Here is a 13775-nt window from a genome sequence, read left to right as displayed (position 1 = left end):
TATATATTTCAATAATTATACATATAATAAATAAAATTATATATAAAATATATTTCAATAAATATGTAAATGTATGTAAATCTATCTTTATATTATCTTTACCTGTTTGTATGGCATGTACCATTTCCAACAGAAATTTGATTTGATTCAACGTAATGTTTCACTGATGAGTTGATCCGAAGCGTGTATAAGGGGAACCTAACAACAACTCCAATACAATGAGAATATGAAAATATAACAAAACTCGTGTTGGAAAAAACCCATCACATGCGAAAAAATCATTTGCAATCCGTACTAGGCCTTCAAACATAGAAACACACAGACATATTTGCTAGTAAACAACAAAAATTAAAAAATATTTCATCCACAAATACATAAACTAGAGTATTCAAAATTAATATTCATATATATACATATATTTATTATTAAACATAATCAATGGTACGCCATTTTCCCAATATTATCCAATATTGCTGAATATGGATATGGAGTCAGATAGATAAATCAATAAAAATCAAATAAAAAAGCAGATATATAATATATCCACTTCAGTACTACTAGTCTATCAACCCGTGCTCACGGGCTAATTAGAATTAATGTAAGAATAAAGTCAATAATTATAATAATCTATCTCTCGCCCTTTTTATCTATTAAATATTCTAACACATACTCTAAAATATGTAATTACAGTAAATTTCATTTTGCATCACACCTCAATATGTATTTGATATATATTTTGTTGAACTATTTGTTTGTGAATCGGTATTCTTAACTCTTCCATCATACATGAATATATGGTGACATATATCATGCGTAATATTTTTATCTAAACAATAATATAAATAAAATATTAATAATGATAGAAATAGTAATTTAGAATTTTATATTGGTGCATTTTTAATATTTTATTATAATTATATAATTTAGATTTCAGATTTAGGAGTAACTTAACTTGTAATAATAATGACATAATAGCATTGGTGATTTAACTTGGATAATTTATATGCAAATTTAGGGAGTATTTGTATTATTGTTATAATAATATAGGTGGGTAATTTACATAAAGATTGGTGTGTTACTTTAGATTTTTTATTATAACAGAGGTAGGTAATTTAGGTACATGTTTAGGGGTTACTTTAGTATATTCTTTAGAGTGTCCATCTAGAATTCTGGGTGGCTTCACATGGAGGCTCTAGAGGAGCCTCCAATTAGTAATACTAAAATAAAATAAAATATTCATCCGGATACGAATACAAATATATATGGATATCAGATATATATTTATATATTTCGGATATCTCTATTCGCATTTCCATCTCTATGCGTTGATCCGTTCCATCCAGATCAGCGCGCGCCCGTGTTGCAGCAGCCAGCCGGCCGGCGACAGGCTCGCGCAGAAGACCGAGCCCATCCAACGCGGCGCTGCGGACACGCACAACTGCACAAGACGTACGTCCTCGAGCGGGCAACCAACTTTCCGCCGGCGTCCGCGGCGGAGTCGAGGCCTCAGCGCAGCGATCCGACCAGCGCCTCGCAGTGGAATCACCTGCGCCGTGCCGGGCAACGTACGGCGCCGCGCAGCACCTGCCTCCGGCGGCCTGCCCGCCGCCCGCCGCGCGCGCGTGGTTACGCGAGCGAGAGGGCCGCGGCGCCGTGCGGCTGGCGGCAGGGCCGGCCGCCGCGACCGTGCTGTCCAAGTGTCCCTGCCCGTCCGTGGAGCAGTGCGGAGCCGGGCGCGCCGCCGTGCTCGCCGACCGGCTCCCCTGGACGCGGAGAGAGACGACGCCTTCCCGAGCGCTGCCGGGGCTGGCTGTCAGGCCGGTCTCCTGGTCGTCGGCTCGTCGACGCGCCCATGTTACTACTGCCACCGTACCAACACGATCGTCGCGGTGCTTGCCGTCTCGGCGAGAGCCAGCTGCCCTGTAGCTGCGTCGCGGTACTTGCCGTCGCGGTACACGCCCTGTAGCTGCCTGCTGCCTGCTAGGGTTAAAGCTGCCACGCCGGCTGGACACCGGTGCTCTGGATCTCCGGTACGGCGCGACGGGGAATACATTTACGCGTGTGGGCGACACTGACCGACCGGGCGCCCGATCCATGTTACTCCACACGCTGGGCGAGCCGCTAGCGCCACTGCTGCCAGATGAGACGAAGCAGTACCTCTCGTTCTGCCCGTTCTAGAAGACTAGAACTGGTTTGCATGTCGTGGTCGTAACCGCGCCCTGGACAGGTCGCGCATGCAATGCAATGCAATGCAATGCAATGGAAGAGCGCAGATTCAGATCGTCCGATCGGGTTTTATGGCACATGCGCCTGCACGCCGCCCCGGACGCGTTCTTGGTGCGACACCCCGGCTCAATAATAGCAGCAGCGTAGGCCGGCCGGCGACCGGCGAGATTCCGCGGGCATTCATGGCGGCCCCGGCCGGCGGCCTAACCCTCCGCGCCTCCCCATGCCCCCCTCGTCACATTTAGGCCGGGGTGCGCGGCGCACCATCTGCTGCCTGCCCGCTTCCGACCCGGCGGCCTCGGCTCGGCGTGGCAGGAGAGCAGCGCGCTAGCTGCCAGCGCCCAGCGGCGGCAGGTCTCGGTCTCGCTGGAGCAGGAGCCGCAGCGCGCGGCGAGGAAAGGATTCTTGGCAGGCCGCAGGGGAGCGAGGCGAAGCCTGGCCTCAGAAGTCATGTCACGATCACAGAGCACGGCGCGTGCCCATGCATCCATCTATGGCAGCGGCAGCGCTAGTAACGTCCCTTCATAAGCGATTGTTTGGTTTCAGGGGCTAAACTTTAAACTATGTCACATCCAAGAAAATTTTGATATTTATTAATATTAAATAAAATCTGATTACAAAATTAACTGCAAAACTCTGGGACCAAATTGCGAGACAAATCTAATGAGATATGGTAATCCATAATTAGCGGATGGTCACTGTAGCATCACTGTAGCAAATCATAGATTAATTAAACTCATTAGATTCGTCTCGCAAATTAACACCCACTAGAAAAGACCACGGCATTGCCGCGGCTAGCCAGTGATTGTACCCGTAGTATGATGTCTTATTTTTATGTGTGGTTGTATAAACATTTTTTTTTGAAATAAAGGCCGGAGTACGTTGAGCTCGTAGATACGCTCTGTGGAAATGTTGTAGTTTTTAGAGTATTGTGTATCTTTTGTTTTGAAGTGTATCTTCTGTTTAAATATGAAAATTTTGTGCAAGAGAATTGGAAAGAGGCATTGAATTCTATTTTCTTTGTATGAAATTTGTAGATTTTTGAATTTGGTGTAAATTTTTTGTTGAAAAGTTGTTAATTTAAAAGCATTTTGGTATTCTGATGTTAACTATAATGTGTTAGGATGTTAGGTTTTACGGGAGAATGTGAAAAGAACTTTGGATTTTTTTAAGGCTGTTGTGTAGTGAATTTGTTGATTTTGAAATTTTGATCCGTTTCTATATTGAACGTTTTTTTAGCGTCCGAATCGTAGGTGGAACGGATTTCATATAAGCCTTTGTGTGAACGAATTATGAAAATGCTTAGAATTTGAAATTTTGATGCATGCGTAAGATTTAGATTTTGAAAATTTGTTTTTTTTATTGAACACTTTTTAATTTTAGGATGTTTCGTTGTTCGAATCGTAGGTATGATTGGTCGCATGTAAATATTTTTGTGAATGAATTGTGGAAGTGTTTTCAGTTTAAAAATGTGCTCTGTAATAAAGTTGTATATTTTGAAATGTTAAGCAAATTTTATGTTGGACACCTTTTAGTTCGAACGTGTCTTGGTGGTCGAATTGTACGTATAGTGTTACTAGTGTAGAAGTAATGGATGGAACGGATTGTTACATAATTTAAGTAATATTCGAGGGTCTTTCGAAGAAAAATTCTTGAGAGAGGAAAAGGACCGCGGGTTGATTCTGAGAAAACTTAGGGACTTTTTTTTAAAAAAAATGTGGCTGGGCTGGATGTGATGGACTGCGGGTTGATTTCGGAAAACTTTATGGGTTTTTTCGAAAAAAAAATCTGAGAGAGGAGAGTGGACGGCGGGTTATATTCTGAGAAAGTTCGAGGCCTTTTTTTGCAAAATGACCGGGAAAAGCAAGAAGCTGCGCGAGACCTGATTTTTACATTTTTATTGTATTATATGAAACTTTATTTATACATGGACGAAGAACGTAATTAGGTTGGTACAATTTTTTTTAAGCTTGCGACGTATGCAAAAAAAAATTTAAGCTTGCCACGTATGCGAGACGAATTGGTCAATTTGATATCTCCTTTTTTTTGTTCGCAGGTTAGTAATGCACTCACTGGTAGCAGTTAGAGTAACATGTATAGTGGAACAACTGCGTAGTATTAGCATGTAATGGTGTATTTTTATGTTATCCGTGCATGGGATTTTTAAACGTGTATCGCAGGCTAATCACTCTTTTGGCTATCGGAGTCACGCGGGGACCCGTACACTTGTGCCCAATGCGGCAGAGTGTGTATTTTGTCATATCTTTTTATGGCTCTATAATAAAGTTGTAGTTTTTGAAATCTTGATCAAATTCTATTTTGTTTAATTTTTTGATTTCAACATGTTTTGATATTTAAATTTTAAGTATAATGTTGCTCGTGTAGAAGTAACGGATAGAACGGATTGTGATGCTAATATTTATTTAAGAAGTTACACCACATTTGGCCCAAGCCACACACTCCGCCAGTGCAATTAGCCTCGCGAAGTCACAACGGTCTACATCAAATTGAAACTGGCCTAGTAAACGCCTGAAGCGGCAAATGCCGCTGGCCTAGTAGACGGAAAATATTTGGTCCTATTATTTCTTTGTTGAACATTTTGTGCTGCCGCGTCATGGACCCAGTGGAGCGCATGAGTAAATTGAGCAGCCAGCCAATGGGGGGAGGTCTATTCCTCGCACCTGCGATGGGAATAAATCCCATCGCGGAAGGGCGACGGTCCTCCGCCCCGCCATGGCTCCCCCGCCTCCCAGGCTCCGGCGCCACCCCCGACACCTCCGCCGCCGCCCTCCCTAACCGAGCTCGTCGCCGCGCGCCGCTGCCTTCTCCTCGCCCCCGCCACCGGCACCGCCCACCGGATGTCCAGCCCCGGCCGGCCGGCGGCGCTCCCGCGCCGCCGCGCCCTCCGCCGCCGGGCCGCCGCCGAGCCCTCTTCTATGGTCGGCGGTCATGGAGCCGCCCCACCCCCAGCAACCCGGGATCATAAGGCCGCCGCCACCCTCCACCACGCCGGCGGCCGCTCCGGCCACCAACCACCCCTTCCGGACCCCCTCCCCCCTCCCCTAGCTGGCTAGCTCACCGGCGGCCGTGCGCCCCTCCCGGCCTCCCCTGCCCGAGGTAGAAGATGAACAGGCGGGCGCTGCTGCGATACGACGGAGGAAAATCGCGCGCGCGATAAATAGAAATTCCGGCCAATGGGAGCCCCTGGATTGGAGGATGAGGATTGCTGATGTGGTGCCATCCGGGGCCATGTGTTTCTTTGCAGAGGAGGCAGGTCACGTCCACATGTTCCCCTCTACTTTATTTCTCCTCTGTGTCTCTCTCCCCTACTCCTCGCGCACAGCTTCCGCGAAATCCATGGCGCCGCTGGCAAGCTGAGCACCTCCTGCACCAGCTCCATTCCTCCCTCACCCTCCTCTGCTCCTTCCTCCCCATCTCAGGTCCCCTCGCGCAGCAGGCCAGGCCCGGCGGCCGCGCGGTATGCTAGCGGGCGAGGCCGGCGACCGGCGGGGCTACCGGCGGAGGGCATCCTGGCGCGGTCCAGCGCGCATGCGCGGCCAGGCCCGACGGAGGCGACGGCCGGGCGCGGCCACCGACGGGGTGAGCGCCGACGTGGCCAGCGGTGCACAATCCCGCACGGCTTGCAGGGCTCGAGCAAGCGGCGGCGGAGGCCGGCTTTGGTGCGCCAGAAGATCCAGTCGGATCGAATTGTTGAGCCCCGTCACCGTAGCAACCCAAGTCTGGATCCGAAAGTTTTTTGCAATCCAATTCAACTGCCTCGCGTCCGTGAGCACCCTCCCTCGCTGATCCTCTGCCCGCCGCTCTCCACCCTCATTCTTATCTCTCTCTCTCTCTCCCATCCGCATCTCTCACCCACTGCCGCTGCCGCCTCACCCTCACGGGAGAACGCCGAGATCTGTCCCCTCCTCCTTGCTCCCTCCTGGCGCCCCCTACTCCCCTGCGCCCTCCTGTCGGCGGAGCCGAGGATGGCCGGCGGTGCGCGAGGCCGGCGGCGGAGGGGCGTGGCGGCGAGCGGCGGGCGGAAACGACCGTATGCGGAGGCGGAGGCGCGGCCCGGCGGCGCCGAGGCTAGGTGCGGGCGAGGGCTGCGCGCGGCGCCGTGCTGCCCTGCGGCCCTCCCCTCCCTCCGTCCCTTGCCACTCTCTCTTTCTCTCTCTCTCCCGCTCCCTCTATCTCTCTCTCCAGCGCCGGTCGGATCCGGCTCCGGGGAGCCGCGACCAGGCAGCTGGAGCTCGGGCCGGCGGCGGGCCCGCGTGCCGCGCGGCGGCGGCCAGCTCGCGGGGTGTGCGGCGGCACCTGGCGCATGGTGGCCGCGCGGGAGACGCGGCATGCGGCGGCGGTCGGCGCGAGGCCGCGGGAGGAGAGGCTCGGTCGGACGCCGGCCGTTGGTCGCCGGATCGATGGCCATAATTTTTTTTATGACGTGGCACGGCGTGGTGCCAGGGAATGAACCCACGTTTCGTGTTTTAGAGATCTGTCAAAAAGGTTTTATAAATTAATTTTATTTGATATTGCTAAATGGTAAGATTCTTTTTTATGTGACAGGGGCTAAAAAAAGTTAATGGAAACAAATATGACCTAAATAAATAATGAAATCACTGTGTTATTATTTAGAGGTACAAATGCTGTAGTAGCAGCAGTAAGCAAGCAGTAGTGTGACCGATCCGGCTCTCGCAGTACATTTCTTGACTTGCTTTTGAATACAGACAAACGTAAAATTAAAATTATTAGTGGTGGTGACCCAAACAAATGAGGTACTGTAGTAAAAAAAAGGAAGCGAAAAGACAGAAAGGAAGGGTACAAATGAGGACGACGAGTACTGTACTACGTGTGTAAATGGCCGGGGATTTTAAGTTTTAACCCTCCCCGGCGTGCCCGCGCGCAACCACCAGCCCCCGCCTCCGGGGTCCGGGGAGGAGCGCACACATGGACGCGCCAGCCTCGGCATTCAACGCGCCCGGCCTGGCCGCCCGGCACCAACAACACGCGCGCTGTCACGTCGGAGACCGTCTTCTTTCCTCGTCACCGGCCGGCACGCGCGCGGCCGGTCTGCCGGTTTCAAGAGCGGGGGAGACCGACACTACATGCTCGCGCCGCCGACGGATGCAAATCAGGCGGCGGCGGCGGCTGGCTAGTGCTTGAGCACCTCCGGGATGTCGACGGGGTAGCGGCAGATGCTGTCCTCCCACGGCCCCTCGGCGGAGCGCGCCGGCGCCATGCACTCCCACGCCGCGCTGTTGCACTTGAACCCGGACCCGAAGCCGATCATCCACACGCGGTCGCCCTTGCGCATCCGGCCCTTGGCCTCGATGTAGGCCAGCTCGTACCAGACCGAGCTGCTGGACGTGTTGCCGAACCGGTGCAGCGCCATCCGCGACGCCTCCACGTCCTGGTCCGACAGCCCCAGGCTGCGCTGCAGCTCGTCGATGACGGCGCGGCCCCCCGCGTGGATGCAGAAGTGCTCGAACGCCGTGCGGAAGTCCGGGAGGTACGGCTTGACGCGGCGGTTGTTGAGCACGCGCCGCGCGATGAAGGAGAGCGCGAACAGCAGCTGCTCCGACGCCGGCAGCACCAGCGGGCCGATGGCGGTGATGTTGGCCTTGAGCGCGTCGCCGGCGATGGTCATCAGGTCCTTGGACAGGTTGATCCCGCGGTGGCCCTCGCCGTCCTCCTCCTGGAACACGCACCGGTAGGCGCTGTCGCCGGCGCCCGTCAGCGTGCGCACCACGCGGGCGAGCCGGAACCGCGCCCTGGCGCGCGACGTCGACAGCAGCACGGCGGCGCCGCCCATGCGGAAGAGGCAGTTGGGCAGGAGCATGGCGCGCTCCTTGCCCACGTAGTAGTTGGGCGTGATGGTCTCCGTGGACACCACCAGCGCGTGCGCGCCCCGGGGCGCCACCTGCAGGAAGTTGCGCGCCAGCCCCACGGAGATGAGCCCCGCGCTGCACCCCATCCCGGACAGGTGCACGTTCCGGATGTCCTCCCGCATCCCGTACCGGCGGATGATCATGTCCGTGAAGGACGGGACGGGCGCGAAGAGGCTGCAGTTGACGACGAGGATGTCGATGGCGCCCGGGCTGATCCCGGTCTTGGCGAGCAGGTCGTCGATGGCGGAGAAGATGACCAGCTCCACCTCGGCGCGCGACGCCTCCATGTTCCGGTAGGGTGGGATGTAGTGGTGCGCGGGGGGCAGGCAGGTCTCCTCCCCGAGCCCCGAGCGCTCCAGCAGCCGCGTCATGAACCGGACGCTGCGCTCGTCGATGGAGGCGCCCTCGACGAAGGTCACCAGCTTGGCGTGCTCCAGGAAGGTGGCGAAGGGGACGCGGCAGTTGGGCCGCGTGCGGAAGCAGGCGTAGTCGACCAGGTACACCGGCCGCGGGCGCAGCAGGAGGTACAGCGCCGCCGCGGCGGCGGGGACGAAGGCGGCGAGGAGAAGGTGCGCCGCCCGGAGCGCCTGCAGCCTGGCGAGCAGCTCCCCGGGCCCGGCGCGCCCCGCGCTGACGGCGGCCGCCACGGCCAGCGGCGCCGCGAGCACGGCCACGAAGTGGTTCACCACGTGCTGGTACAGCGGCTTGAGCTGCCTCAGCTGGCGCGCCGCCGGCGAGCCCATGCTGCTGGCTGGGTGGCACTGGCACTGGCACTGGCACTGTGGGGGAGTTACTAGTGCTGAGAGTGAGCTAGCTCGGCGAGTGTGATCTTGGAAGGGGCGGGAGGGAATGGGAGGAGGATTTAAAGCCCGGCGGGATCAAATTATCGTGGTGGGGCACGGGGGCCTTTACTCGTCCAGGCTAGCGCGCGGAATGGTTCACCGATAAATCTGATGAAATGATGCCACTAATTAAAGCCGCACTGATGGACTCCCATCATTCCGAGGGCAAGACAGACCATACTACTCCTACATGCGAATTGTTAGAAATTCCTCCGCTCTTCCGTTTGGTTTAACCTTGTTTGGTTTCAGTGTTGAGACAGCTCATGTTTTGCAATAACTCCGTGCAAATTTTCCTTGTACCTCAATGGGAATTTAGAGGCTAGAGAGAGAGAGTTATGCTAAGGGGTGTTTAGTTGGTGAAAAAGTTTGAGTTTGGCTATTATAGCATATTTTATTATTTTTTAACAATTAATATCCAATCATGGATTAATTAGCATCATTAGATTTATCTCGTAGGAATCAGTTAGACTATATAATTAATTATTTTTTTCAACTGTATTTAATGCTCATGTGTATCCGAAAATTGGATGCGATAGCTACTGCGCAAATTTTTTTAACTAAACGCAGCCTAAGCCACGTCGCAGTCATGCTCTGCAGTCAGCACTGTGCACTCCAGCGGGGGCAGGGACAGGTGGCACTTGGAACAGTACTATAGTAGTATTTGCCATGTCAGTACACCACATCAGGCTTGCCAATGTCTGTTCGACGAAATTTCTGTAACCGTAGAAGCGTTTGCACTACTTCCTTTGATGGTAGAAGGGTATTATGATTTGTCCTAAGCCAAATATTTTAAGGCTGTGTTTAGTTCATGAAAATTTTTAGATTTGGGTATTGTACCACTTTCGTTGTTATTTAGTAATTAATACCTAATTATAAATTAATTAGACTTAAAAGATTCATCTCGTCATTTCCAGTTGAACTATGTAGTTAGTTATTTTTTTCAACTGTATTTAATGCTCCATGCATGTGTCCGAAGATTCGATGTGACAGGTACTGAATGAAATTTTTTGGGAACTAAACAGGGGCTAATTTTGGTAATAAGGGTCTGTCATGAGAACTTATTAGGGATTGGCTTCACTTGTTCCTACACAAATCGAGGTACTGCAACGTGGAATCGTATTGCAATTACATGCTATAATGAACTAGAAATCGAATGAAATTAGTTTTTTTAGCTTTACCGACTTTAACTTCACTAAAATCGTTTTAGGAGAAGTTTTACCAACGGTCCCTACATACCGCAAATGTACCACTCTGCTTTTGAATATGTGACTTTAAGAACAAGGCAATCTACACAAAACAGAGGGAGGTCTTGACGATCACATTTACAAAATTGGACGTTGAACAAATTTAACTGGACTCTTTGGCGATTGGAAGAAGTATTATTTTTTCTGGGTACATCTATATCTATACCCATTTTCTAAATCTAAAGCGGGTAAAGGTTCCACCTAAACTTTTGGATTGTTCCGTTTGGTTTGGTCAGTTTCTATTATCGATAGGTGGAGCTTAGTTCATCATGTATGCAAATCAGACTAACCCCTCCGTTCACAACTTGATCACGTAAATTCCTATAAATTTACACACGAACACCAATACGTATCCGATATTTATACCAACTTTGTTTGTAACAATGCACAGACACAATTGCCTAGTAAGAATCTAACCGAAACTATATTCCCCCTCTGTGTGGGTTGTTTGGGAATAAGTGGCCGAAAGACAATTCGAACCAGGAATCCATCAATGCCTATGCCAAAAATCACATCAGCAACAACGGGCGTACTAAAAATCACTGGGTTGGGTTGGATCCTCTACCCCTATTGCTTCTTAAAAGCGGGGATCTGTTTCCGATCCGGTTGCCGACCGGGGTAGTGGCCATCAACGGCCAGTATGGGATACACAGATTCAGACAGATACTGTACGGAGGCACCGTCTTGTACTGTTAGGAACAAGTGTAATTAAGGATACTCCCAATTCCCTTCCAGTCACTACATCCTCCTAGTACATAATTTATTTGAATGCATAGGACTCTGGTTGTCATGCACTCAGAACTGAATAATTTTTGTAACCAAAATATTTAATTATTTATGATAAAAACATAACATTGAAATACTAATATGTGTGAATCGATCTTGAAATTTGCTATTATTATTGTAAACTATAATGCGACACACCCACACCCATGCAGCGGAAAGGTAAGTAAAAGGCCCAGTGCAACCTGCCAGCCCAGTGAATCAAGCCCAACTCGAAAATCCATGCTTCATTTCTACTCTAAACTATCCGTTATTATAGATCATTTTTATATTTCTAGATACATAGTTTTTTTTTGCTACGGATCTATACATAGTATATATCTAGATGCATAATAAAAATTTTGCATCTAGAAATACCAAACGACCTAAAATTTGGAACCAATGAAGTATTTTCGAATTAAACCAAAATATGACCCAACAAAATTCAACTCTCGCCCATCCAAACTCCATCGGACTTGATTCATTTTTTTTTAAAAAAATCATAACCTATCTGACGGGGGTGTAAACCCGGGACCCCTGACGGGCCTGACTCGTGTAGGGATAGCCCAACCAGTCTCCTAGGCCGGACGCGGCGCGGCCCACCAACCAGCGTAGGCAGTTGCCTTCCCTGGTAAGCCAACACGGCTGGGAGCCCGACCTCCCGGTACACATGGAGGCTCCCTGACCTAGCGCCCCGGGTCAGAGCCGTATCGGACGACCCGGGCCGTGCGCTCCATGATTGCCGCCCCGCCTGACAGGCGTGCCGGTCAAGACAGGCCCCCGTACAGGCTCAACGATGCCTGCTCCCCTTATCTTGTAGCGTAGACATAGGCTACAGGGCTCTCTGACAGAGGGACAGCGCCGCAAGTGCGGGCCCCGCGACACTACAGGAGAGGGCATCAACGGACGTCGTCTCCCACGCCGTAATGATGGTTGTCCCTGCACACCACTCCATTATGCCAGCGAGCGTGACCGGACGTCCCCCGCAGGACCTCGGTAAGGCGCCCCTCACCGGGCGCGCTGCCCTATGGGCAGGGGCTACGAAAGGAGGAGGTGAGGTAGCCCTGCAGATAAGGGGCGTAGACCCAGGCGGATAAGACCGGAGGTGATCCCCGAGCGGCCATCCGAGTGACCAGGCTGTCCCGACTGGTCGAGGATGGGACAGCGCTTGGACAACCCGTTGCCCAAGAAAATCAGCCAGACTCAAGCCTCCCCACTCCTGACTGACCGAGTGGGCCCCGATGACTGATGAGGACGAAGGACTCCTAGATAGGGCCAAGACACAGCGCTAGACATATGTAAATGGGGGCCCCACCTTGGGCTATAAAAGAAAAAGCCCCCCACGTAGGAAAGGGTTGGACTCCTAGAGGTTCGACACTGCTTGACACCGCTTGTAAGCTCCCCTCAGAACTTTGAGCACCAGGGCTCGAGAGCAAGAGAGCAAGAACACCACCCCCTTACTGGACTTAGGGCATTTTGCGCCTGAACCAGTCTAAATCCTCGAGTCTTTGCGTGCTAGACCATATCTGATCAAGCGCACAACAAACGAGCAATCGAGTAGTTTAGTAGTCACCCATTTCCCGCAGTGATAGTTTGGCGCCGTCCGTAGGGAGCGCTTTGTGCGTTCACGGCTTCGGCGATCGGATGGTTTCGATCACTCCATTCGCCACCCCGGCGGCGAGCCATGGCGAGACGATCCGCTTCGGCTCCCTTGAGTTTCCCGCGATCCCCCGCGACGGATCATGGGCGCCTCCACCATTCCCACCTTCCCAGACCTTCTGCTTCGGGACTCTGGAGTTCGTCACCGATCAGCTCGGTGCACTGCGCCTCCACGAGGAGGAAGTTGCCCCGGCGACCGCAGAGGAGTCCGCTCCTCCTCCTAAGCTTCACAAACTGAAGCGCCGGCGATCGATCCGCTGGCGCATCAGGAAGCATAGACCTTCACAGCCAACCCGTGCGGTGCTCCGCCGCATCGCACTGATGATGGCCTCCAACCCCACTGTCGAGGACGTCTCTCGGCAGCTCGCGGGTGGGCCTCCACTCCCGACACCCCGCTCATTCTCGGAGCGGCTCCCGTTCGGTTTGCGCAACTCCGCGAGTATCTATGCTCGGGAGATGCACAAGGCCGCCCAAGGGCACCAGCCCACGACCCAGTTCGTGGGCATGACGGGAAGCTACCCAGACTCCGTCCAAGACCTCTTGTGCTACGAGGATCCCCTGAGCGATTCCTCCAGCACGGGAGACAACAACCTAGAGGGGACATCCGCGTCGCCTCGCGTGTGCGCCATGGCCGACGCCCCCGTCGTCGACCCACTGTCGGAGGTGGTGCCGTCCCAACAGACGCGCACTCCCTCGGACCACCGCGAACAAGCACTCGCCAACGCGCACGCGTCCACCCGTGGACCAGCCTCCACGGGTTCCCTCCGGGTCAAAAGGGATGAATCCCGCAGGCTCCGCACGTCAGCGCGCGCGCGGAGTCAACCGCAACATCATAAACGACGCCTGCATGCAACTCCCATAGGAGTTTCACGTGGGCCAAAACATCACCGCGGCCGCAATCCTCGGGCTTGCAGACACTGCATAAGCCGGAGGATCCAGCCCAGAGGGGTCTTCACCACCAGGTAAGAAACCTAGTGGAACTCGCCGCCGTCTAGCAGGCGGAGAGCTCCTCTCTGCACCGCCGACAGGCCGCCGCCTCGTGCCCCGCCGGCGGCGCGAGTCACCGCGGGCGGGAACTGTCCGAAGCACAGCTCCCCCACCGGCGCGGCAGGCCAACGCGGGCGGCGCGCCGCCCCCAGTGGCGGCTTCCGCTC

At 52.6% G+C, this 13775-nt stretch overlaps 1 protein-coding gene across 1 annotated transcript; it reads right to left on the bottom strand.

Annotated features, from left to right (window-relative positions):
* Nucleotides 1–6830: 6830 nt before the first annotated feature.
* On the bottom strand, nucleotides 6831–8940 carry LOC120670571 (3-ketoacyl-CoA synthase 6-like). Its single transcript, XM_039950707.1, has one exon. The coding sequence runs from the start codon at nucleotides 8855–8857 to the stop codon at nucleotides 7379–7381; it is 1479 nt and encodes a 492-aa protein (XP_039806641.1). The 5' UTR covers nucleotides 8858–8940; the 3' UTR covers nucleotides 6831–7378.
* Nucleotides 8941–13775: the final 4835 nt, after the last annotated feature.

The sequence above is a fragment of the Panicum virgatum genome, chromosome 4N (assembly GCF_016808335.1).
Source record: "Panicum virgatum strain AP13 chromosome 4N, P.virgatum_v5, whole genome shotgun sequence".
NCBI classification, from domain to species: Eukaryota; Viridiplantae; Streptophyta; class Magnoliopsida; order Poales; family Poaceae; genus Panicum; species Panicum virgatum.
The sequence above is the reverse complement of the archived record's forward strand: the minus strand, read 5'-3'. Positions and strand labels throughout refer to the sequence as shown.

What these genes read in the sequence shown, in the direction of transcription:
- LOC120670571 (XM_039950707.1), bottom strand. Translation starts at nt 8,857, where the DNA reads ATGGGCTCGCCGGCGGCGCGCCAGCTGAGGCAGCTCAAGCCGCTGTAC.